The sequence below is a fragment of the Phyllostomus hastatus genome, unplaced genomic scaffold, assembly GCF_019186645.2.
Source record: "Phyllostomus hastatus isolate PE091 unplaced genomic scaffold, TTU_PhHast_1.1 phas_scaffold_78, whole genome shotgun sequence".
Lineage (NCBI taxonomy): Eukaryota > Metazoa > Chordata > Mammalia > Chiroptera > Phyllostomidae > Phyllostomus > Phyllostomus hastatus.
Window position 1 is genome coordinate 34,824,374 of NW_025334041.1, and position 27,864 is coordinate 34,852,237.

Here is a 27,864-nt window from a genome sequence, read left to right on the forward strand (position 1 = left end):
TTGTAATTGCTTGTTGACTTGATTGTCTCACATATTAGGTGGTGAAAATGCTAAGGCAGGGATTGTATCTTATTTGTCTTTAAATCAATCTCCAGCACTTGACACAGTACTTGGCTCACAGTTGGCATTCAATAAATATTTATTAAAGAAATCAACAGAAAACAGATCATTTCAATTGCAATGCGTGTAAAAATCTGAATTTTAAAAAATCTAATTACCATCTTTTTATAGTAATCATTCAATGACAATCTGAATTTAAGATGTTTCCATGAATTCAAGGCATCAAGATGTCTCCATGCTAGATTACAAATATTCTAACCAAATACATTTACATATATGTATATATACACACATATATGAGCATCTAAAAATCCTTACTCAAATATATAATTCAAAGGTCTCTTTAAAAATCAAATATTAATACCAACAAACAGAAATATATAGGAGCATTGTATGTATAATCTCCCTTCTTCCTCTCAATCTCTCCCCATTGCTTTCCTCAGCTTCCTCTCTTCTTTAAAGTTCCTGGAACAGTATCTCAATATAGTTTGTCTTTGAGGCAATTTTCATGTCATCAATTTGTTAGCCATTTGGAGAGGAGGTAAGTGTCTAGCGGTTAAGAATAGGGGCTTTTGGGTCAGATCACTTTCCAGCTGTGCAGTCTTGAGCAAATGCCTTCACTCTGTCAGTCTTTCTTCTATAAATTGACAATGACTGTAGTATCTCCATGAGAACACTGGCAGATTGGATAGTGTGTGTGTGGCAATTTCTATACAGTCCAGTACAGACATTAACAACTAATACTATTATTATTACTGCTATCACACAAACAGTTAAGGGACCCAAGTTCCCCTTGCACCACAAAATGAAATGAAATTAAAAGTTAAGTTTCTCCCATTACTTGCTTAGAACCTAGAAAAACCTTTAAAATTTACTCCCCAATCTAACCTTGTCCCATATCAACCATTCTAAACTTGCCTTCCTAAAATATGTCAAGTCTCAAGTAATTTTCTTTACCTACTATTGATTGGAATCACTCTATAATTTTAAAAAGAGAGGTATAGCTACCAGACGTCCCTCAAGAAAAGGAGTACTAAATGCTGGCAGGGATCTTGGAAAAGGGAGAACCACAAAGTTTCTATGGTGACTTCATTTTAAATCTCATGAGTTTGACATGGCTGAGGAAAAATAGGAAAATAGAGCTGTCAGAAACCAACAGAACATAACAAAGTTCCATTTTGGAGGAGAGGAAACAAAGATAAAGAAAAACTGAAAATCTAGAACTAGGTTAAACAGAGAAGGAAAGGGCAGTAAATCCTTAGGACTCCAGCTATGGGTAGGATATGTGATATGTAAGACTTTTACCCAAGAGATAATGACAAGATTTCCCAGAATACAAACTAAGAAACTAAACAATTAATAGAATGGTATATCATCATAACTTGCAGGGTTTAAAAAACTAGCAGTATCTTCACAGTACTGTATTCAACAAACTGGGTGTGAAGAGGACTTGGCTTGATTCTTCCTTCCCTCCTCTTCCATGTGCATTGTTTCCAAAGTGAAGTGCTTAAATCAAGACACTAAATTGTTGTTCACATTCAAAATATTGGTTTTGATTAACAGATGGACTCCCTTATTAGAACCTCTAAATGTTCTCATGTAAATTGTCTGTATATCCTAAAATTTTATGTAAATAATTAAGTAATTTCTGCATCTTTGAAAAGGGCAGGATTTGATTAAAAATAATAGAAGGGTTCAATTGGTTATTTGAAATATTATTACTTGAACATCACTTTTACTTGAACAAATATTAACTGCTAGCAAAAGACATACTTAATCGGTAACCGGCATTCAACGAGAAAATTTAAAAAAAAAAACAAAATTACCAGCTGATTGTGCCTTTAAAAACAACCACTAAAGTACTGAATAATCACTTCCAAGATATTCCCATTTCCTTTAGAAATAGCCACAAAAGCAAATCACATTACAAGAAACTAATTTGTATCTTGAAGACATTTTATTCCAGAGTTATGCTGTCATCAACAATTCTCTTTTTAAAGCTCTGAGGAGTACAGATGTACAATACGCTTTCAAATATATACATATTAAAAAATTCTTAGAAGTTGACTTTTTACCTGTGACAGACAACTTTTTGAAACTTATTCCCATTCCTTCAATCTAACTCTAATTCATTTTAGGCACAAAAGGTTTGCTACACCAAAAGGTGATCTGCTATTAACAGCTATGTGATATCTTTCCCACTAAACTGCCTCATTTTCAGCACCTAGAAATAACATGTAATTTCTAAGATCCAGTATTATTCTAAACTTACTCTTCTATATTATTTAAGTCAAACATCTATTAACTTCATGCAATATGTTTGTGTTTTGCTTATATTTTATTTTTTGGCTAGAATAAAACCTTCTTCCCAAGAACAAGAACTAAAATTTCTATAGTGGTTCTCTACTAAGCAGTGGTTAATGATACATAATCTTTTGATAGTATAATATAAAATATAAATAAATATGTTAAGTGACTTCCTTTCTCCACCTTTATTAGTACTTAACTATGTAAAGAGCAAATGAAAAACAGGTTTCACAAGCTGAAGTTCTTTGAGCATTACAATACATCACCTAGGTGACATTATCAAAGACTATTGCCTTGGAGCCCCTATTCATCTAGACAAGTACTGTATTTTGCTGTGTATAATATGCACTTTTGCCCAAATTTTTGAGGGGGAAATAAGGATGCACATTATACATGGGCATAATGATTACATACCATGGGGTACAATAATCTTGTATATAATGTGCACAAAAAAGTGGGTTCTCATTATACATGGCGAAATGTGGTAATAAAAATGGTCACATCATATTTGAATAAATCATTTGGATATTACTGCAAATGTTTTCAGATACTTAAAGGAAATTGATTATTTGTGGATTTATTGTTGGCAATATATTAATATTTAGATATTTAACTTTCCACTATAAATTTTATAACAGTCCTAGGTTTCTTTCTGCTAACTTATAAAATCAGCTTGGTATTTTCCACTATTTTTTTTAAGATTTATTTATTTTTAGAGAGGGAAGGGAGGGAGAAAGAGAGAGAGAGAAACATCAATGTGTGGTTGCTGGGGGCCGTGGCCTGCAACCCAAGTATGTGCCCTGGCTGGGAATAGAACCTGCGATGCTTTGGTGCGCAGCCCGCACTCAATCTACTGAGCTACGCCAGCCAGGACCTATTTCCACTATCTTTTACTAAACAGAGAAAACTCCCATTTCTATAAAAGGTGAGAATCTTTTATTTAAAAAAAATTAGTATTATTAGTTGATGTTCATATTTTTATTAAACCACTCATCTTTGAAGGTAAAATTATAACCTTGAATAATATTCTAAATAAAATATCATTAATGTTATTTAAAAGATAACAAATTTAGATATTTTAAAAATAATTTTACACTTTAAACTGAATCTTAAGAAGTCAGAGTCTAGATTAGATCATTGTACTTATATTGCTAGTTCTGTATGTTACTTATAAGATGCTTCAAAGAAATTATTTAGCAAATATGAATCACATTTACTAATCTATAAAATATAATTATTATCCCTTATTACAACAATTAATTTCTTGTTCACTGGTAATAAGTTTATCACAAACATCTAAAGTATATATCTATACAATGAAAATGAACCAATTATTAATTAATCTTTCAAAATCAAAACTTAAACAAGTTCACCTAAAACTCTGAAAATTGAATTTAACTTAATAGATTTATTTATCCCAGTAATTTGACCATCTTTCCAACTAGGATACAAAAGTTTTATTGTTTCTTCCACCAGAATTTTTAATATAAGGTTCAGAATACTGGCAGATTTAATTAGAGTACCAAAGGCTGAAGTTCATACAGAAAGATAAGTATAAATGTGTAGGCCTGAAGAAATCAAACATAATTTATTTCAGTACTGATTAAGGGTATACATAGGGAACATAAACAAAAGAAGCTGTTTAAAATGATTATTTGTGGAAATTAGGGTTGGGGAAATGAAAAGACATTTTTCTTCTACTTTCTATCGTTTGTTTTACTGTTTTCTTTAAAAATGATGACATTTCTTTTCTAATTAAAACAAAATTAATGGCTAGGTCATAAGTGCAGAGGTCTAGCAGTGTTTTGCATACAGCAGGAACTCAACTAAAAAATTTTGAGTAAGTGAATAAGAGTATATGCATTCTACCTGGGAGAAAAGGAATATATTCTCACTAATGGTTCAAGAATGGCACAGCAGTTATTGTTGACAGTGCCTGTGTATGTTTTACTAAGTGATTTTTGAAAATTCATACCACTTTCCTGGGCCCCTGGTTTGCATGTCATTCAAATATTATTATGCAGAACTTAAAAATTGAGGACATAAGCAATAAATCATATATCATTAAGCATTTTAATAAAATATAAATAACACAGATATACGTGATTAATAAAATAGTGCTCAAAACAATGGAGCTTAATGGAAATATGGAGGAGGTCACATGGAGAGGAAGGAGAGTAAATAGGTTATTTTATTTTGGGATTACAAAAAAATTTCATATAAAAATTAACATAAGCATACTTGTGCATTCTAAATTAACAAAAACAAAAACAGAAAGCTTTACAAAACCCATGCATGTACTAAAAAAGATCACTTAACTGATACAGCCCTCCCCAGTAAGTCAATTCCATGCTCCCGTGCAGCTCAGTGGCGGGAGATATCACCAGCATAGAGTACCTTGAAGAGGTATTTGGAGATGAGCCAGCCATCTGCAACTTTGGGAAATCTCTTTAAAAAAAATAAACAACAACAACAACAACACACAAATATTTAAGAAACCTGCCATCAAGTTTATCATTGCAAACTGAATAGCCCAAATTAGATGGCTGCACATAATTCTGACACAGTAAACACTAAACTCAGTTAAGATGATTATGACTATACACTAAGCACATAAATCAAGCTGGTCTCTTGTAGCCTATCTATTGGAAATACTAGGGTTATGTAAGTGACAGACAATAAGTGAGAAGAAATTGTTCCCTGATAACTTCTACCCCCATCATTCTTTCCCAAATATAATAAACTGATGACAATGCAAAATGAACAAAAGCATGACTGAATTTGCTACATTTGTACCTCAGAATTTATAAGTTTGGTTAGGAAAATTATTTTTTGAACTACATATGCCTCAAAGTTTTTAACTTTAAAAAGAAAAAAAATTTCACTGTTAACTATTCTAAAAGTTATAAACAAATTCATTTCAAAGAACAATTCTCTCTCTCTCTTTCTCTCTCTCTCTGTCTCTTTTGTTTGGCCGAAGAGTTAAAATTTGTATGGTTCTGCATTATGAGAATGGCACTTAGGTATCTGGTAAAATGTTCCTCAGTTTAACCAACACTGCCTAAATGATTACTCTATGCAAAATACTGTTTTATTTCCTGAAACAGCTTCCAAATTATTGCTTAATGATCACCATCTGCAAAAGTACTATAAATTCTTACTATGTTGCTTGGAAATTACTCATATAATTGTATAGGAACACTCCAAAGCCAAATTTCTAATGTCACATTCCCAAAAAATATTTTCTTCTCTCATAACCAAACAATGAAATCTTCAATAGGACACAGTCCCACACCTTCCCACATACTTAGACCGTTTATGAAACCAAACAAAAACCCAACACAGTGAGTAATGTTGTATGATAATTAAAGGAAGTAGATACATACAGTTGTGCTACTGGCTACATCTACATCTCTACTATTCATTCTCAATGTTCTTACTTCCATTAGCAACATCTTAAACAAATAATTCAAGTTGGAAGTATATGCAAAAGGATCTATAAATTGGTACCCTAGTTGAAGCCCATATTAGAACATAATGTTCTTGCTACAACTATGACAAACAAAAATGAAAATTTCTCAGCACTGAAATGTAAATAAGAACAGAATGTTCTCACTGCAAATATTAGAATACCAATTCTTAATGCTTAAACTACATTTACTTTACTATCTCTGCCCTGAAAACACAGTTATGTATCTTATTTGTAAGACTGAAGTCATTTTACAAAGTAAAGTCATTTACTTTATCAAAAAGTTATCAAAGTAAAAACAATTTCCAAGAAAACTTTAAAGGAATTTTACTTCAAAAAATGTATCAAATGAGATACATTATATCCAGATTTACATCATGATTTAATCAATCCCTGGTATAAAGTGGGAAATAATTACTGAATCTATTATAGAACTCAATTTACAAATTAGGTGGGTTTTTTTATTTTTTGTTTTTCAGTATTGGTTTTATTTTTTATTTGTTTTGCATAGCAGTTTTGTTGATGTGTGACTGTTTGTTTTTTTTAAACATATTTTATTGATTATGCTATTACAGTTGTCCCATTTCCGCCGCTTCAGTCCCCTCCATCCTGCACACCCTAAAGCTGTTAGTATGTTGACCTTTATGCCCTAGGTATGCATATGCATATTATTTTGATCTTGGCTGTGAAACACCATGTGAAAATTTAAACATGTAAAACACTTTCACTTATTTGTAGGCATTAACTGCTTTAGTCATAATTTAATAACTCACATAATTTAAGGTCAGTTACAAGCCACCAGAAGCATCCTAACCAAATAACAACCCAATAAATTCCAAATTACCTGTAGTCAAATTTCAACACCTCTTTTATTTTGTAGAGGAGAAATGACAGACACAGGAAAAAAACTGTCTAGACCCAGCACATTTCTGTTCCCTGTAGGCTTGTGCTGATGTACTCCTCTGGCTAGATAGACAAGATCTGACAGGGGGAAGAAAATCAGTCCGTTGGCTTTCCTGGTTGGTTATGTTTTCAATAGCAGCCTCAGAAATAATAAAAATGATGAGACAGTACATGTGTAGTAATAACTGGAGTAAATATTTGTCATATAAAATTTAAATCCTTAGCACAGTTGCTTCCATACATACACACACACACACTCACACACACACACATACCTGAACAACAAAGCTCACATTATTTCAAAGTGGCCCATGGGATGCTTATCTATAGAAAAGAGTCTCAATTAAAATAAAACCTTCATTTTAAAATATGTAATATTAAATATTTGTATGTTTAGCTTATTTTTTATAATTTAAAAAGAGCAACTGAAGTAGGTAAAATCACTATTTTAAAATATGTTAAATAGTTATTTTTTATAACTTAATTTTATTAGTTTTAAACTGAATTTATTGGGGTGACATTGGTTAAGTCTACGATTCGATGATACATCAACTGTACATTGAGTTGTTGTGCCCACCGCCCAAAGTCAAATCCTCTTCTGTCACCATATATTTGATCTCCTTTATCTTTTATTATCCTCTACCCCCTCTACCAGGCAGCATGGGGTCCAGCCCCATGTTGCCATGTATATACATATAACAGAAAAATTTGTATGGAAGGAAACCGGTTTTTATTAACAGGAAACCCAGTTTCAGAGGACTGGAAACATTCAAGACAACCTCATTTGCAAAGCACTGTAAACCAGCCACCCCAGGAAGATTTGAAGTCCAAAACTAAACCCAGAAGTTCCCCATTATTGCTCATCTGTCCTTTTGGAGCTTAAGCTGGCCACGCAAATAGGTCCCCGACTTCTCTGGGGTATGCATTTGTGGGTTTCTGCATTGCTATGTCTCACAGCAGCTCTCCCTGTTAGGGTCTGGGATGCACTGCTAGATCATTCCAGATGGCAGCACAATGGAAGCTCCATTCTTAAAGAACTTCCCAGCTCTTGACTCCTGTATGCAGCTTTCAGTCTCCATGTGATGCTCTCCAGGTGAGAGAGAGCACTGGGTTGTAGCACCCCAAAGGCTGCAGTCCGGTGAGGCACACATCCCAGCATGGGACACTGCCTCCAGCAGAACTGGCTGCCAACTGTGTGGAATCTAAGACCCGAATGGTCCCAAAGTCTTCCATCCCACAGGCAGATCAGCAGTGATGGGGGAACCACCATCGCCAGGCTCCTGCTGAAGGAACTTATGGGCAGTGGGGAGTCCTGGACTCCCGGCTGTGCTGGAGCCATCACGGACAGTCCTGCTCTGGCATGAGCCGAGGGTAGGCAGCAGCTGCTGTGCCTTCTTGTCTGGGGAAGAGGCAGGGGGCCTACCAGGCCGGAGTTGGAGGTGTGGGCCATGAGCAGGTGGCAGTCACTGTGGGCTCCCATTTTGGTGAAGTGCGGGGCCTACTGCCTGCACACTCCCTTGCCCTCTTGATGCTTGCTGCACTCTAGGCGGGCCCTGGAGAGCTCAGGGTGGGGCCCCGGGGAACATTCCAGGGGCCACTCAGTCCCCAAAGCCCAGGCCCTAGGAATTCTAGCCCCTCCAGGAAAGAGTTAACAATCCAAGAAAGTATGGTTCCCCACTCTCTCCTTAAAAAGGCTCCCCCAGAATTCCCTACATGGCCAGTGTGCACCCTGGTTGCCAGGGCGATGTATACTGACTGGTTCAGAAGCTGCGGTCTGTCTGCTGCTCGGGTTCCATCCCTGGTTTCTCCCAAACCCTCCCCAATTTCCAGGAGGTTTTTCCTGTTCCATCCCCTTCCATTTGGTAACCACCATATTGTTATCTATGTTTACAAGTTTTTGTTTGTTTTTCTTGTTTGTTCATTTGTTGCTTTTAGTTTTATATTCCACATATCAGTGAATCATATGGTTCTTCACTTCTTCTGACTTATTTTGTTTAGCATGATATTCACAAGATCCATTCATGTATTTACAAATGGCAGTATTTCATCTTTTCTTATGGCTGAGAAGTATTCCATAGTATATATGTACTGCTTCTTCTTTATCCAGTCATCTATCAAAGGACACTTCAGTTGTTCTCATGTCTTAGCCTACACCAATATTGCTACAATGAACTTAGGGATACATAAAGATTTGTGAATAAAGGCTTTCAACTGTTTTGTGTAGATACCTAGAAGAGGGGTTGCTGGGTCCTATGCTAACTTATTCTTAAATTTTTGAGGAGCCTCCGTACTGTTTTTCATAGTAGTTGTACCACTCTACATTCCCACCAGCAGTGAATGAGGGTTTCTTTTTTTCCAGAAACTTGCCAACAATTATTACTTACCTTGTTGATAATAGCTATTCTAATAGGTATGAGGTGGTATTTCATTGTATTTTGTTTTGCATTTCCCTAGTAGCTAATGAAATTAAGCATCCTTTCATGTATCTGCTGCCATTTGTATATCTTCTTGAGAGGGTCCTCTGCCATTTTTTAATTGGATTATTTGTTTGATGTTAAGTTGTAGGAGCTCTTTATATATTTTGGATATTAATCCCTTCTCAGAGCTGTTGTTTGCAAATATCTTCTCCCATTCAATTGGTTGCCTTTTTGTTTTGTTGCAGGTTTCTTTTGCTGTGCAGAACCTTTTTAATTTGATATAGTCCCAATCATTTATTTTTGCCTTTACTTCCTTTGCCTTTGGGGTCAAACACATGACATCCTCTCCAAGACCAAGACCCCTAAGTTTAGTACTTGTGTTTTCATCTAAGCACTGTATTTTTCAGACCATAAGATGCACCTAAGTTTTAGAGGAGGAAAATAGAAAAAAAATTTGAAGCAAAAAATGTGGTAAAATGTTTAATAATATAAACAACATAATATTTCACCAATATAAATGTAAAGAGAACTCAACAGCAGCATTAACAACCATTATTCCTCCCAAATTTGGGGGGAAAGTGTGTCTTATAGTCCAAAAATATAGTAATTTATTGTTTCAGGTCTTACATTTAGGTCTTTGATCCATTTTGAGTTAATTTTTGTATATGCAGACAAACAGTGGTCTAGTTCCAATTCTTCTGCATCTGGCTTTCCAATTTTTCCTAGCACCATTCACTGAAAGAGGTTTCCTTTCCTCCATTGTATGTTTTTGGCTCCTCTATCAAAAGTTATTTGCCTGTGTACACAAGGGTTTGTTTCTGGGCTCCCAATCCTGTGCCATTGGTCTGTGTGTCTGTTTTTCTGCCAGTAACATGCTTTTTTGATTTTCACTTTGTAGTATAATTTGAAGTCAGGGAATGTGATACCTCCAGCCTCATTCTTTTTTCTCAGGATTGCTTTGTTTATTCAGTGTGTTTTGTGTTCCATATAAATGTGATGAATTTTGTTCTCCTTTAAAAAATGCCATTAGGATTTCATGGACAAAGCCAAGGAGGGTAGGTTCAAGGGCGGGAAGCAGGAATGAGAGAGGGAATGGGGCCATGGTGGGGTAAAAATGAAGACAACTGTACTTGAACAATAAACAAAACAAATAAATAAATGAAATGCCATTAGGATTTCCATGGGGATTGCATTAAATCTGTTTGATTTAAAGATATTTACTGTAGTTCTCGCTGTTGTGGATTGAGCACCACCTTATGGACCAAAAGGTTGCCGGTTCGGTTCTCAGTCAGGACACACAGCTTGGGTTGCCGACCGGGTCCCCAGTTGTGGGTGTGTAAGAGGCAGCAGATCAATGATTCTCTTGCACACTGATGTTTCTCCCCCCCTCTTTCTCCTTCACGTTCCCTCTCTCTAAAAATAGATAAATAAAATCTTCAAAAATAAATATATTTATATATAAAATTCTTATATATTTAAAATATATGTTAAGAGAAAGTGAAACAGTACTTTACCATTAAATAACTTAGAAAAACAGTTGCAAAAAGACCAAATAAAAAGAAAACATTTTATTCAAGAACAAAATTCATTCCAATGCACCATTATAACTGTATGATATATAGTAATATCAGGTGTTATTTAGTTAGTTTTTGAAATTTCAGTTAAAGAAGCATTTACTCAGAGATGGATATATAATAAAAGAATGCTTAATCATACTGAAGACACAAAAGTTTCTTACCAAAAAGCATATAATTTTAAAAAACTTAAAAATCTAAAAATGGAACTGCCTTTTGACCCAGCAATTCCACTGTTGGGAGTATACCCTAAGAGTCCCAAATTACCAATACAAAAGAACCTATGCACCTCTATGTTCATAGCAGCACTATTTACAATAGCCAAGGGCTGGAAACAGCCAAGTGCCCATCAGTAAATGAGTGGATTAAAAAAACTGGCACATTTACACAATGGAATATTATGCAGTAGAAAGAAAGAAGGAATTCCTAACTTTGCAACAGCATGCATAGAACTGGAAAATATTATGCCAAGTGAAAAAAGCCAGTTGGTGAAAGACAAATACCATGTGATCTCACCTAGAAGGGGAATCTAATGAACAAAATAACAAACAAAATAGGACCACAGGCATGGAAACATGAAACAGACTGAAAGTGATCAGGGGGGAGGGGGATAATGATAGAAAGAAGGGGAAGAGACTAGACAAAGAACATGTATGAATGACCCACGGACGTGGACAACAGTGTGGGAATTGACTGTGGGGTCAAGGGGATGGGATGGTTAGAGGAGGGCAAAGGGGGGAAAACTGGGACAACTGTAATAGAATAACAATAAAAAAGATTTAATACAAAAAAGAAAACAAAAAGTAATTGAAAATAAATGCAACTTTATCATTTTTTTATTAATTTGGAAATTGGTCCACATATAGGAAAGATTAGTGATGACTGCTTTAAACAAATGAATTAGCCTCAGTGATAAGTTTGATTATAAGTCTAATCTTACAAATATGATATTCATTCCTCCATCTTTTCATGTTAGTCCTGTTCTAACTTTATATTTATTTTGGTATCTTTGATGACTTAACTACATTATCATGATTGACAAAATTTGGTGTTAACGACTATGCAGAAGGTGAAATTTTTGCCTTTGCTATGAGTCTATTTTTCTCTGTGTATATATTTTTCTAATAAAGTTACAGGTAGATGACTTTATTTTTAACTGATCCAAGATGGATCCTAGATGGATTAATTTGTATACTGATGGCCATGTGTAGGACAAATAAGAAAACTGACTATAAATTTTCAGCTAGTAATTAAGAATTTTCACAAGTTTTTGTTTTAAATTGGTAATATCAGAGGTAATTATTCTATCTTGTCATTGATAATATTAATGCAAGTTTCTATTTGAAATTTTAACTCGTCAACTATGTATTTAGAGAAAACCCATTCAGTGAAGCATTATTTGCAACTGCAATATGCACTGGAATTCAGCTAACAATGCAACAATATTATCTTCTTTTCTATGTGGTCACTTTTCATTTCTTAATAGGTTCTAAAGTTAAAATTAGAATGTTAGGTTACATAAGCAAGCAACTTATTGGAATTAGAAAGAAGGAACTAGGAAGTGAAATGATGACAAACTGAAGTGCATAAACTGTGCAATCATTTTTATGTTCTATAAAATAAAATATTTACTTCCTTTATATTAGCAATATTTGAGTATTAAAAGTGATCAAAACTGTTGCTGAAATTAGATAACAAAAATTAACAAGAAAGCAACTTCCATTACTAAGAAAAAAACAAAATATGACTTGATAAGTGCAAGAACTCTAAGTTGCTCTACATTAATTTGTAAAAGTCGTAAGGTCAAACTGGAAATGTTCCGTTATTTTTCTGGCAGAAGTTCAAAGTGCTGCAAACAGATAAATAAACACAAACATGAACTGCCATCAGAGAGCATCAATTCCTGCTAAACCCCAAAATTTGGATTAACTTGGTATTACCATAAATTTCATTAACTCTCTCATATATTTAAAAAAGGCATTAAGATAATCTTAGGCAATTTTAACAACAGTAGATAATATTTAATTCTTTTTATAATATTTTCTTTATATGGAACTCCTGGTCAGAAACCAAATCTAAGTTTTGAATTTTTTGTTTTGAAGGAGTTTTAAAAGTGAAGTTCATGTAAAATCTTGAAAAAATGCTCCAGGTATAATGAAGTTTAAAACATTAATAAATCTCTCACTCTAAATATTTCAATTTGGAGATTAAAATTACTTCTTGAACATTATGGTTTGATTGTAAAATATAAAGACTGTTTTAGTCTTTGCTTCTGTCTGTATCTCCTAATATGTAAGTACAAATAGTTGAGATATTTTTCTTTCTCTTCATCTAGAAATGCCTATAGCAAATACAGTAATTCAGAGTACTACGACAATCACAGAGCTCCAAATAGAAGCAAATAACCAAGTATTTGGAAACTATGTATTTTAGAAACTTAGACATTCAAAATTATATAAAACATTACAAAACTAAGAAAAATATTTCAGATATTTCAAAACAGAAGTAATAAAGTTCCATGTAAAATGATAAGCATAAAATAAAATAGTAAAATATTAATAGTGATCATATAAGGAGACTAATAACAGGGAGAAAAAACCTTATTGATGAAAACAGGGTATACAAAAACTAGTTTCATGTGATGTAAATACTTTTTTTCTATTCAAGGGTAACAAAGAAAACTCACTATAAAAGAAATAGGCAAAAGCCATAATCATGAAATTAGGAAAAGAAGATTAATAGCCATGAAAACATATTAATCTCATTTATAAATAAATACAAATTAAAGTAACAACATATTTTATGTATTTCATATTATAGACAGCCAAAGAGGATATTTTCCTTCTATCAAATTAGAATAAAAATATTAATGATACAGTACAATGCAGATATGAAAAAAATAACAATCACATACATTATTATTGGTACAACTTTTCTGGTGTACAATATAGCCACAGGTATTAAATAAATTATAGTACATATATCAAAATGTGCATACCCTTGATTTCAGTAATTAGAATTCTGAGAATTCATTAGTAACTGCTAGTAGGAAATAATTTTAAAGAAATTAGAAAATTTGGTAAAGATAAATGTTCAAAGATATATAACAGCATTTTTATTTTTAATATTTTGGGGAAAAATAGACATTAATTATGAGTACATAATATTCATATAATGGAATATTATATACTTGTTAAAAATGAAATGGAAATATACTGGAGAACAGAAAACATATGTTCAAGGAAAAACTTACATATGAACATCCATAAGAGCATTATTTATGAGAGAAAAAAGCAGAAACAATCTAAATGTCTATAATACCATTAATGCATACACAAAATGTGGTGGAGCCATATGATGGAATATTATTCAGCCATAAAAGTAAATGAAGTATTGATACATGCTGCCACATGACTGAACCTTGAAAACATTATGCTAAGTGAAAGAAGCCACACAAAATGTCCACATATTTTATGTTTTCATTTACATGAAATGTCCAGAATAAATAAATTCACAAGTACCAAAAGTAGATTAGCAGTTTCCAGGGAATAGGGAAAGAGAAAAAAAGAAAGTGATTGCTTAATGAGTATTAAGTTTCTTTTTAGGGTGATGAAAATGTCCTGGAACTAGACAATAGCAATAGATGCACAACACTGTCATTCTTGTGAGGATTATGGAAAAGGTGAAAGACAAAAAATGATTGGTAGCTCAAGAAGACAAAAAGTATATATACAGAAAGAGGTTAAATTAAGGAATTGTAATAGAGCTTTATTCTTTTCTTCCTGCCTTCCTTCTTTCTTAAAAAAAAATAACATGGTAGATCATTACCATGGATTTAAGCAAAGTCACATAGTCTATCTATATTGCTGTTATGGGAAAAAAATCTTAAAATGAAAAAAGAGGCTCTTCAAAAGTCATCAGAGAAACAAGGAATGATGAGGGTGACAAGCTAAAGAATAAATGAAGTATAGGAGTATTACTTCAATTGTAAAAGGTATATATAGATTATGGAAATTTGAGTGCTACTTACATTTTTCTAGTTACTGACCTTTTTCACTATACTTGGTTTAGAGACTAGGGCTTTCTGTTTTTAAAATCTACATACGTATTTACTACTTAACCTTAAACTTGCTATATTCTAAATAGGTTAATTTTACTCCCTATGCAATTTAAAGACACTGAACTAAATTTACCATGCTACATATAACTCTGGATGTTTCAAGAATTCCTCAAATATTATGATTTTTAGAGATACAAAAACTGTTGAAGCTTTCCTAAATTTCCAAGTATAACTTAAAAGGATGTTTCTCAGAGTGGTGGCCTTGTCCATTGTCTAAAAACCAAACTCTGGTAACCTTCGGAGCTGCTTTCTTATCTATTGTATCATGTTTTGGCCTGAGTATATGGCTTTTTATTGAGTGAGTTGTGTTCATGTGTTACTACAGAAACAATTCAAGTCTCATTTTGTGTGCAAAGTAAGAATCAAAAGTTGGAAAACCTTCAAAAACTAACAAAGAAAATTCAAAAGCCAAGTGGGCAAGTTTTTCTTTACCCATTGTTTCTCAAGGTATTTACACTTCACTTCAAAAGCTAGCTCTCAGGGAGATTAACTGTTATCATCTAAATCAGGAAGAGCTTTGAGGTTCAAGCCAGTGTTCCTGAGAAATGCTCAGGTATCATACCAGTTCAAGTGGATTGGAGAAATTTTAAAATGTGAAGTTACAGGCATTCTAACTCATTTCAAGAGTCTGAATCCAGATACTATCAGGAAAAAAAAACTCAAAGATTATTATTGTTGCATCAAGAATTCTATTTTTCCAACAAACATTCACTAAGTGCCTACCATACCCCAGGCACTATTCTAGAGATTTGAGATCCTTCAATGAACAAAACAGACAAAGATCTTTGTCGTGGTAAAGCTTACATTTTAGTGGAGGTAAAGAAAGACAATAAACAATAATCATAATTAGTAAACCATGAAGTATGTTAGAAGTTAAGACAACAAATAGTGACACAGGGACAGGAGGTCAGGTGTGCTTGGGTGGCAAAAAAAAGGAGGTGAATTATAACTTAAAATGTGGTAGACAGGTTTAGGCTTCAATGAGCAGTTTTGAAACAGATGGGGAGTTAACCACTCAGATATCTAGAAGTGTATTTCAGACCAAGAGAACAGCCAGTGCAATTCAGACAACGAACAGCCAGTGCAATGGTGAACTATGGCAGGAGTGTGCCTGGTATAGTCAAGAAAAAGCAAAAGATCAACCATGCTATAAAGCACAGGAATTTAAAAACAACAACAAAAGGACTCACTGCACACAAGTATAACTGGAAAATGTTCAGAATCAAGGCAAAATCTAACTTGAATGTCCGTCAGCAAGCCCAAGATCAGTAAGTATAATTAGTACATTAATTCATAGGAAATTTGATGTAGTGTCTCCTTATACTTGATCATTTTTTCTTCAGTCAGTGACATATTACTAATTAATAGTCCGTAGTCTTTTAGATACTACATACTACTTACTTACTACTGAACCTTAAACTTACTATATTATAAATAGGTTAAGTTTATTCCCTATGCAATTTAAAGTCATTGAACTAAATTTACCAGGCTACAATAATCTTAGATGTTTCAAGATGTTCTATATTTTTGTTTTAACCAGTTATTTTCCACAAAACCTAACAAAATCCACTACTGTATCCCATCTCCACACTACCTAGCTGAAGATTACAAGCTTGTTTCTTATCACTTTACTGCTAAATTTCATATTTTTCTTAAAATGTCTGGCCTACTAGTCCACAATCAAAGTCACAGATGACATTTTAAAGGACTAAATTCTAATGTACTTTAACTTGAGGTACTTTCATGCCTTTTCCTGTGTGAAGCCTTCCCTGACCCATCCAAGCAGAACAAATTATTCACCCTTTTGTGCTACATCATGCTCATTAATACTTCTATTATGACTCGATGACACTATTATACACCATTATTGGTTAATGCATCCTTCTTCTGCCCTCCAACACTGAATTTCATGCAAAAACATGTCTTAATAATCTTTGTATCCTAAGACACTACTATAGGGCCTAGATGGATTACAAAATAAAAGAAAGGTGGAATAAATAGTATGTATGGAAGAGATTAGGGGAAAAGGGAAAGCTAGAAAAGAAGAAAAAAGTAAGGCATATGTGAAGTGCCAATTTAAGGCATCTACTCCTTAAAAAGAATAGAAAATGCAGGCTATTACTTATTTCCAAAATAGAGAAAAAGTAAAAGTTACATTTAGTCAAGAAAAATGTGGAAGGGTGGTGGTAAATATTCCTTGGGGTTTCTTTGTACTGTGCACAGTGAAAAACTACCTAACTTCCTAAAGTCACTGGGGATAAAGGGGTGGGAAATTTTTTTTAAGATTTTATTTATTTATTTTTAGAGAGGAAAGGGAGGGAGAAAGAGAGAGAGAGAAACATCAATGTGTGGTTGCTGGGGCCGTGGCCTGCAACCCAGGCATGTGCCCTGACTGGGAATCGAACCTGCAATGCTTTGGTTTGCAGCCCACACTCAATCTATTGAGCTATGCCAGCCAGGGCAGGAGTGGGAATTTTTAAGTATTACAATGAAAAAGTAGCATCCTCTGATTTGTAAGTGTTTTAATGGGAAGCAATAGAATTTGGGGAGTTATAAATATACAATTTACAATAAGTTTGCAAGGAGTCATGTAACCAGGACCATAACACATATCACAATTCCACCACCCTTCATGTGGACTCCTTCATGTGGACACTATACAATCAACTCCCCCAACCTCTAACCCCTGATAATTATGGATCCTATTCTCTGACATATAGTTTGGCCTTTTCTAGACTGTCATACACATGGAATCATATAGCATATAACCTTTAGGGTCTCACCATTCACTTAGCATAATGCATTTGAGATTCTTCCATGTTGCTGTGTGCAGAAGGAGGTCTTTTATTTTTTATTGCTGAATTTGTCCTGTATATGAATATATAACCATTGGTTTATCCATTCATCACATGAAGGACACTTGGGTTGTTTCCAGTTCCTAATGATTATAAATAAAGCTGCTATAAATCAGGTCTTTACACAAATATAAGTTTTCATTTCTCTTGAGTAAAGGAGTGAGACTACTGGGAAACTATTTTGCATTCATTATTACCAGTAAAGAATTCAGATTTCCCCCATATCCCCACCAGAACTTGGTACAGGTGTGTAGTAGAACCTGATTCTGATATTAATTGCATTTCCTGAATGACTAATAATATTAAGCAACTTTTTTGTGTGTTTACTTGTCATCTGTATATTTTCTTGGGTGAAGTGTCTACTCATATTTTTTGCCCATTTTCAAATTGGGTTGTTTATTTTCAGACTGTTACATTTTTATAACTCTTTGAATATTTTGGATACAAGCCCTTTGTTAAATATGTGATTTGTAACTATAATTGAAAGATTTTTTAAAAATAAAAAAACCACATCATTTGCAACATTTTTCTCCCAGCATATGGCTTATCTTATTCTTTTAACAGTGTTTTCTCTTCTTGGTCAGCATAACTGGAAGTTTATGAATTTTATTACTGTGTTCAAACAACCAGTCTTCCATGTCATTAGTGTTATCAATTATTTTTGCATGTTCAACTTCATGAATTTCTGCTTTTAGTTTTATTAACTCCTTCTTTCTTCTTGCTTTGGGTTTCATTTTCTCTGCTTCTTTAAATTTCTTAAGGTGGAATCTTAGATTACTGACTACAGACCTTTCATCTTTTCTTTTTTTATAAAGATTTTATTTATTTATTTTTAGAGAAAGGGTGGGAGAAAGAGAAGCAGAGAAACATCAATGTGTGGTTGCCTTTTGCATCCCCCACCCCCACTGGGGACCTGGCCTGCAACCCAGACATGTGCTCTGACAAAAAAATTGAACCAATGACCCTTTGGTTCACAGGCCAGCACTCAAACTACTGAGCCACACCAGCCAGGGCTCATCTTTTCTAATATATGCTTTTAATATGTTAAATACCCCTCTAAGTACTACTTTAACTGCACCTCATAAATTTAAGTATGATGTACTTTCATTTTCATTCAGTTCAAAATATTTTCTAATTTTCCTCGAGACTTCCTCTTTGACCCATAATTTAGTTACAAGTTTTTTTAATTTCCAAATATTAGGTGATTTTTCAGCTCTGCTCTTAATTTCGAGTTGAATTCTGTTATAGTCAGAGACCATATTTCATAATTTCAATTCTCTTAAATTTGTTGAAGTTGGTAATATGTTTCAGAATAAGATCTTTTACATGTTCATTTGCCCTTGAAATGTATACCAATTCTGCTGCTTTGGAGGTGTTTTATAAATGCACAATTAAGTCAGTTGGTTGATGATATGTCCTCCAACCTTTTATTTCCTTACTGATTTTCTGTATACTTGATCTATTATTATAAGTGCTAAAGTCAGTTCCAGTCAGTTCTATCAGCCTTTGTTTTTTTTTTAACCTCTGTTGTTAGTTGCATACATTTCATGATTCGGTTATATTTTCTTGGGAAATTGGCTCTCTTTTTATTATGTAAATATCCACCTTCAATCCCATCAATTTTCTCTGTTCTGACATCTATTTGTCTAGTACTGTTATAATCACTACAACTTTCAGTTGGTCTACATGGAATATCTTTTTATAACTTCTTTAACCTGTCCATCTCACTGTAAAGTAGGCTTCTTTTGGTATGTAGTCCTTTTTACCCAATTTATCTCAATTGGTGTGTCTAGACTATTTATATTTAAGGTAATTACTAATATGAATGGATTTAGGTCTACCATTTTATGATTTTTTTGTTTATCCCCTTTTTCTCCTGCCTTCATCCCAGTAATTTAAATATTTTTAATATATTTTATTGATTATGCTATTACAGTTGCCCCAGTTTTTCCACTTTGCCCCCCTCTACCTGGTACTCCCCATTCCCTCCCACAGTCCTCCTCCCCTTAGTTCATGTCCATGGGTCATGCAGATAAGTTCTTTGGGTACTCCATTTCCTATACTGTTCTGAACATCCCCCATCTATTCTGTACCTACCAATTTGTACTTCTTTGCTCCTTTTCCCCCATTCTCCCCTTTACCCCTTCCAACTGATAACCCTCCAAATGACCTCCATACCTATGATTCTGTTTGTATTCTGCTTGTTTCCTTAGTCTGTTTTTAAGATGCAATTGTTTATAGTTGTGAATTTATTGCCATTTTAATGTTCATATTTTTAATCTTCTTTTTCTTAAATAAGTCCCTTTAACATTTCATATAATAATGGCTTGGTGAGGACAAAGTCCTTTAGCTTCACTTTGTCTGGGAATTACTTTATTTGCTCTTCAATTCTAAATAATAGCTTTGCTGGATAATGTAATATAGGTTGTAGGTCCTTGCTTTTCATCACAAAGCCTAAGAAATGACCAAATAGAAATTTTAAAACAGCATAAAAATACAATATCTGAAATAAAACATTCACTCAGTGGGGCTCTATATCAGAATGCAGATAATAGAATTGTATATAAATTAGGAAACTAGATCAATAGAAATTATGCAAACTGAAGAAAAAAAACTCACCTGTTGGGAAATAGAAAAATATGTAAAATTTGTGTCATTGGAATCATAGAAGAAGAAGTAGAAAAGAGACTGGTGCAGAAAATACAGTTGAAGAGATAATGGCTATTATTCCCTGGGAAAGACATAAATTTAAAGAAATTTGCCAAAGATAAAAAAATTAATGGAGAGTACAGAATTCAGTAACACACAGTAGAATGAGAAAAATAACTTGTAGGAAAACCATATTAAGAACTGAGTGGGTAGAAATGAACAAAAAGGAAACATAAGAAAGAATGAGCTGAACTGGAAATTTAAATGGCTAACAAAATAACAGCTTCAATGGGTAATAATCAGGAGTAACCTCATGCTCAAATATAAAAGAACCTTCTATATACAAGAATAAAAATGTAATTATAAGCCAAGGCTAGAGGATAGAAATGGGTAAATCTATATAAAGAGAGAGGCATATAAAAAATGGGATGTCTAAACTTAAAAATATATATAACACTTCATACACTATATTACATAAATGTTAATATATCATATAGTAATAAATTTTACATAGTATATGTTTATTCAAATCAACAATGAAGGGCAAAAATAACTTTCAAAGAAGAAAATAAGAGGGAATAGAAGATGGTGGTGGAGTAAGTGGAAGCTACACTAACCTCCTCCCAGGACCAAACTGGAATTACAACCAAATATAGAAAAATCATCCTGAATGGCCAACTGAACACTAGCTGGAGACAAACATTATAACCAAGGACTTACAGAAGAATCCACTTCACCATATCGAGACTGGTAGGAAGTGCAGAGGTGTTAGAGGGCTGGCTGTGCTCCCATGGGTGGCAGCTGAAGTTCCAGAGGGATATTTCAGAGGCCAGGAGGGCTCTCCCTGAAAAGTGTGGAATCTAAATCCTAAGGTGGACTCCCCAGCCTAGAGTACCAGAACCGGGAAAAAGGACCCAAATGACATCTGTCTGTAAAAAGCAGCAGGATTTCTGTCCATCATGGAGAGACAGCTGGAGACACAGAGAGCCTCTTAAAGGGCTAACATACAAAATTTTGTTTGGCTTCAGCAGATGGAGGGCAGAGCAGATTAGAGCCACATGAGAATCTGGGGTTGGTGGTTCTGGGAAGAGAACTGAAGGGTCAGCTGCCAGGATCCCTGTGCTCAGTCATTCCCATACTGCAAAAGACATCTTTCTCGGGCAGAGCACTCTCCACCATATGGCATCAGCCTGGGGGAGGCAATAGCCCCACACACAGAAATCCCTCTCTCCCTATCTGTGGGAGCTTAAACAGGGCTGCTGGGGAGTACAGTTGGAGACTATTTCAAAGATTAAGCATAAAAGAAAGCCTGTAGGTGGAGGTGAATCCCTGGGAGATCTGAGACTTTAGTTGACCCTTCCGTGGGCCTGGTACTGGGAAAAGCCAGTCTTTGTGCACAGTTTGGTTTTTTCTGCATACACCAAGGCCTAGCAGAGAGGGAGCCACAAGCTGTGGATTGCTAATAGCTCTAAAAAGGTTGACCAGAGCCAGTCACAGGCAGCATCTGCCATAGGTCTGTACCAGTCTTTGCAGATTTATCTAATACATATTTTAAAAATCTCACAATGATGTAAAAAATAAGAAGACAAAGAAACAGGACCAAAATGAAAGAACAAGAAAATTCTCCAGAAGAAGAACAAGATGAAATGGAGGCAAGCAATTTACCAGAGAATTTAGAGCAATGATTATAAAGATGCTCTACAGCATCAAAAAGGACATATAAACCATAAAAAAGGACTGCTCAGAAATACAGAATGCAATATTTGAAGTAAATAATATACTGGAAGGAACAAACAGTAGGTTAAAAGAAGCAGAGCATCAAATCAGCAACTTTTTTTTTTTTATTAATCATTGTTCATGTACAGTTTTCTCCTTTTTACTCCCAATCCAGTTCCCCCTCCCACCCGCCCCCCTTCCCTCCCATTACCACCCTCCCCTTAGTCTATGACCATGTGTCCCTTTAAGTTTGTTCCTGTGAACCCTTCCCCCTGTCCCCTTAAATTCCCTCTTCTCTCCCCTCCGGTCACCATCAGCCTGTCCTCTATTTCAGTGTCTTTGGTTACATTTTGCTTGTTTCTTTGTTTTGTTATTTAGGTTCCTGTTAAAGGTGAGATCATATGGTATTTGTCTTTTCACTGCCTGGCTTGTTTTCGCTTAGCATAATGTTTTCCAGCTCCATCCACGCTGTTGCATAGGGTAGGAGCTCCTTCTTTCTTTCTGCTGCATAGAATTCCATCGTGTAAATGTACCATAGTTTTTTTGATCCATTCATTTACTGATGGGCATCTAGGTTGCTTCCAGCATCTAGCTATTGTAAATTGTGCTGCTATGAACATTGGGATGCATAGGTTCTTTTGAATTGGTGTTTTAGTATTCTTAGGATAGAGTCCCAGCAGTGGAATTGCAGGGTCAAAAGGCAGATCCATTTTTAGTTTTCTGAGGAAGTTCCATACTGCTTTCCATAGTGGTTGTACCAGTCTGCAGTCCCACCAACAGTGCACTAGGGTCCCCTTTTCTCCACAACCTCTCCAACACTTGTTGTTTGTTGCTTTGTTTATGATGGCCATTCTGTCTGGTGTGAAGTGGTATCTCATTGTGGTTTTAATTTGCATCTCTCTGATAGCTAGCGATATTGAACATCGTTTCATGTGTCTTTGGATCCTCTGTATGTCCTCCTTGGAGAAGTGTCTATTCAAGTCCTTTGCCCATTTTTTTAATTGGATTCCTTGTCTTCTTAGAGTACAGTCGTGTAAGTTCTCTATATATTTTGGAGATTAGACCCTTGTCTGAGGTGTCATTGGCAAATATGTTTTCCCATACAGTTGGTTCTCTTTTAATTTTCATACTGTTTTCTTTAGCTGTGCAGAAGCTTTTAATTTTGATGAGGTCCCATTTGTTTATTCTTTCCTTTATGTCCCTTGCTCTAGGGGACACGTCATTAAAAAAGTCTCTTCGTGAAATATCTGAGATTTTCTTACCTACGTTCTCCTCTAGGACTTTAATGGTGTCATGTTTTATATTTAAGTCTTTTATCCACCTTGAATTTATTTTTGTATATGGTGTAAGTTGGTGCTCAAGTTTCATTTTTTTGCACGTGGCTGTCCAGTTCTCCCAACACCATTTGTTGAAGAGGCTATTTTTATTCCATTTTATGTTGCTGCCTCCTTTGTCAAATATTAATTGACCATAGAGACTTGGGCTTATTTCTGGGCTCTCTGTTCTGTTCCATTGGTCTATGTGCCTGTTTTTTATGCCAGTACCAGGCTGTTTTGATTACAGTAGCCTTGTAATATAGTTTAGTGTCGGGTATTGTGATCCCTCCTACTTTACTCTTCTTTCTCAATATTGCAGCAGCTATTCGGGGTCGTTTATAATTCCATATAAATTTTTTGAAGTGTTTGTTCTATGTCTGTGAAATATGCCATTGGTACTTTAATAGGAATTGCATTGAATGTGTAAATTGCTTTGGGTAGTATGGACATTTTGATGATATTAATTCTTCCAATCCATGAACACGGTATATGTTTCCATTTGTTTGTGTCTTCCTTGATTTCTTTCTTCAGTGTTGTGTAGTTTTCTGAATACAGGTCTTTTACCTCTTTGGTTAGGTTTATTCCTAGATATTTTATTTTTTCTTTTTGCTATTTCAAATGGGATTTTTTTCCTTGATCTCTGCTTCTGCAGTTTCATTGTTGGTGTACAGAAATGCCTTTGATTTCTGGATATTGACTTTGTATCCCGCTATTTTGCCAAATTCATTTATTAGGTCAAGCAGTTTTTTGGTAGAGTCAATAGGATTTTCTATGTATACTATCATGTCATCTGCAAACAGTGATAGTTTTGTTTCCTCCTTTCCGATTTGGATGCCTTTTATTTCTTTTTTCTTGTCTGATTGCTGTGGCTAAAACTTCCAGTACTATATTGAATAGAAGTGGTGAAAGTGGACAGCCTTGTCTTGTTCCTGATCTTAATGGAAAAGGTTTTAATTTTTTGCCCATTGAGAATGATGTTGGCTGAAGGTCTCTCATATATGGCCTTTATTATGTTGAGGAATGCTCCCTCTATTCCCACTTTGCCGAGTGTTTTTATCATGAATGGGTGCTGTACCTTATCAAATGCTTTTTCTGCATCAATTGATATGATCATGTGGTTTTTGTCTTTGCTTTTGTTTATGTGATGTATTACATTTACTGACTTGCGAATATTGAACCATCCTTGCATCCCTGGAAAGAATCCCACTTGGTCATGGTGTATAATCTTTTTAATGTATTGTTGGATGCGGTTTGCCAGTATTTTGTTGAGGATTTTAGCGTCAATGTTCATCAGTGATATTGGCCTGAAGTTTTCTTTCTTTGTTGTGTCTTTATTTGGTTTTGGAATTAGGATGATGTTGGCCTCATAAAAAGAGTTTGGGAGACTCCCATCTTTTTGGATTTTTTGGAATAGTCTGTGAAGGATAGGGGTTAGCTCTTCCTTAAATGCTTTGTAGAATTCTCCTGTGAAACCATCTGGTCCCGGGCTTTTGTGTGTTGGGAGTTTTTTGATTACTGCTTCAATTTCTTTTTGTTGTTATTGGTCTGTTCAGGCTTTCTGCTTCTTTTTCATTGAGTTTTGGAAGATTATATTTTTTCTAGAAAGTTGTCCATTTCATCTAGGTTTTCAAATTTTTTTGGCATACAGTTCTTCGTAGTAATTTCTTACAATCCTTTGTATTTCTGTGGTATCTGTTGTAATCTCTCCTCTTTCATTTCTGATTGTGTTTATTTGGGTCTTCTCTCTTTTTTTCTTGATGAGTCTGCTTAAAGGCTTGTCTATTTTGTTTATCTTTTCAAAGAACCAGCTCTTGGATTCATTGATCCTTAGAATTGTGCTTTTAGTCTCTATATCATTTAATTCTGCTCTGATCTTGGTTATTTCCTTCCTTCTGCTTGCTCTGGGCTGTCTTTGTTGTTGTTCCTCGAGTTCTTGTAGACGTAGGGTTAGGTTGTTTGTTTGGAAAGTTTCTAACCTTTTTAGGTGGGCCTGTATCGCTATGAACTTCCCTCTCAGGACTGCCTTGGCTGTGTCCCATAAGTTTTGGGTTGTAGTGAGTTCGTTTTCATTTGTTTCCAGAAACCTTTTGATTTCTTCCCTAATATCATTCTTGACCCATTCATTGTTTAATAGCATGCTATTTAATCTCCATGATTTTGAGTGTTTTTGGTTTTTTTTCCTTCGGGTTGGTTTCTAGCTTCAGTCCCTTGTGGTCTGAGAAAATGCTTGGTATGATTTCAATTTTCTTGAAATTCTTGAGGCTTGTTTTGTGTCCTATCATGTGGTCTATCTTTGAGAATGTTCCATGCACATTTGAAAAGAATGTATATTTAGCTTCTTTTGGATGGAGGGCTCGGTAGATATCAGTAAAATCCATTTCATCAAGGGTATTGTTCAATGCCACAATATCTTTGTTGATATTTTGTTTAGAAGATCTGTCCATTTTTGATAGTGGGGTGTTAAAATCTCCCACTATAATTGTGTTGCTGTCCATATCTTTCTTGAAGTCCTCTAAGATTTTCTTTATGTATTTGGGTGCTCCTATGTTGGGTGCATATATATTTACAATATTTATGTCTTCTTGATGGATTCTTCCCTTGAGTATTATGAAGTGACCTTCTGGGTCTCTCTTTATGGACCTTTTTTGGAAGTCTATTTTGTCTGATATGAGTATTGCTACCCCAGCTTTTTTTTCCTGACTATTTGCTTGGAAGATTTGTTTCCAGCCCTTCACTTTCAGCCTGTGTAGGTCTTTTATCCTGAGGTGGGTCTCTTGTAGACAGCAGATATGTGGGTCATTTTTTCTTATCCAATCAGCTATTCTATGTCTTTTGATTGGAGCATTTAATCCATTTACGTTTAAGGTTATTATTGATAGGTACTTATTCATTGTCTTTTATGTATGTGTGTTCCTCTCTCTCTCTCTCTCTCTCTCTCTCTCTCTCTCTCTTTCTTCTCTCCTCCTTAAAGCAGTCCTTTTAGAATCTCTTGCAGAGCTGGTTTGATCGAGGTGTATTCTTTTAGACTTCTTTTGTCTGGGAAGCTTCTTATTTGGTCTTCAATCTTGATCGAGAGCCTTGCTGGTTGTCCGCTCAAATCAGCAACTTGGAAGACAAGATAGAAAAGAAAACACCCAAGCAGAGCAGCAAAAAGAAGAAAAAAAATGAGGAGAGCTTAAGAACTCCCTGGGACATTTAGCTTAATGTGGATACCAGATGGAAAAGGAAGTAAGCAAGGGATTGAGGACATATTTGAAGAAATAGTGACCAAAACTTGCCTAACCTGTTGAAGGAAAAAGACATACAAGTCCAGAAAGTTCAGAGAGTCCTAGACAAGTTGGACTGAAAGAGGCCCACATGAAGACACAACAGAAATAAAATGGCAATGCTGAAAGACAAGGAGAGAATCTTAAAAGCCACAATAGAAAAGCAGTTAGTTACCTACAAGGGGGGTCCCATTAGACTCTCATATGATTTCTCAACAGAAACATTGCAGGCCAGAAGGGATTGGCATGAAATATTCAAGGTTATGAAAGCAGGGACTTTCAACCAAGACTACTTTACCTGGCATGGCTATCATTTAAAACTGAAGAAGAAAAACGGAGCTCCCCTGACAAGAAAAGGCCAAAGGAGTTTATACCACCAAACTGGTATTGCAACAAATGTTAAAGAGCTTGTTTTAAGAAGAAGAAGGAAAAAGCTCTGGCTGGTGTGGCTCAGTGGTTGAGTGCTAGCCTGAGAATCAAAGGGTCACTGGTTCAATTCCCAGTCAGACACATTGCCTGGGCTATGGGCCAGGTCCCCAGTAAGAACGTATGAGAGGCAACCACACATTGATGTTTCTGTCCCTCTCTTTCTCCCTGCCTCCCCTTCTCTAAAAAATAAATAAATAAATAAATATATATATATATTTTTTTTTAAAAGAAGAATAGAAAAGAAATGAAAACAGAGGAAATGGTTAAAAATAAAATGGCAATAAATACATATCTATTAATAATCACTTTACATGTAAATAGCTTAAATGCTCCAACCAAAATACATAGGGTAGCTCAATAGATAAGAAAACAGGACCTATATATATGCTGTCTATAAGAGACCCACTTCAGAATGAAAGATACACATACACTAAAAGTAAAGGGATGGAAAAATGTATTTCATGCAAATGAAAAAGAAAAAAAGCTATGATAGAAATAGTTATGTCTGACAAAATAGGCTTTAAAACCAAGAGTATAAGAAGAGACAAAGAAGGACACTATGTAATGATAAAGAGAAAATCTAACAAGAGGGTATAGCCCTACTAAATATTTGTGTACTTAATACAGTAGCACTTAAATATATAAAGCAAATCTTGATGGACAGGAAGGGAGAAATAGACAGAAATACACTCACAGTAGGGAATTTTAACACCCCACTGACATTAATTGATAGATTTTCCAGATGGAAAGTCAACAAGGGGACCTTAAATGATATACTAGGAT

General features: G+C 34.8%; 1 protein-coding gene across 5 annotated transcripts in view; it reads right to left on the bottom strand.

Annotated features, from left to right (window-relative positions):
- Positions 1-27,864, bottom strand: part of RUNDC3B (RUN domain containing 3B) — a 151,048-nt gene that overhangs the window by 83,983 nt on the left and 39,201 nt on the right. For 2 of the 5 annotated variants that reach the window (XM_045828759.1, XM_045828756.1), the window contains exon 3: positions 4,765-4,815. The exons of the other annotated variants lie outside the window; for them this stretch is intronic. In XM_045828759.1, coding sequence (XP_045684715.1) covers positions 4,765-4,815 — 51 coding nt within the window. The remainder of the gene's footprint in view (positions 1-4,764; positions 4,816-27,864) is intronic. 5 annotated transcript variants of the gene reach the window in all.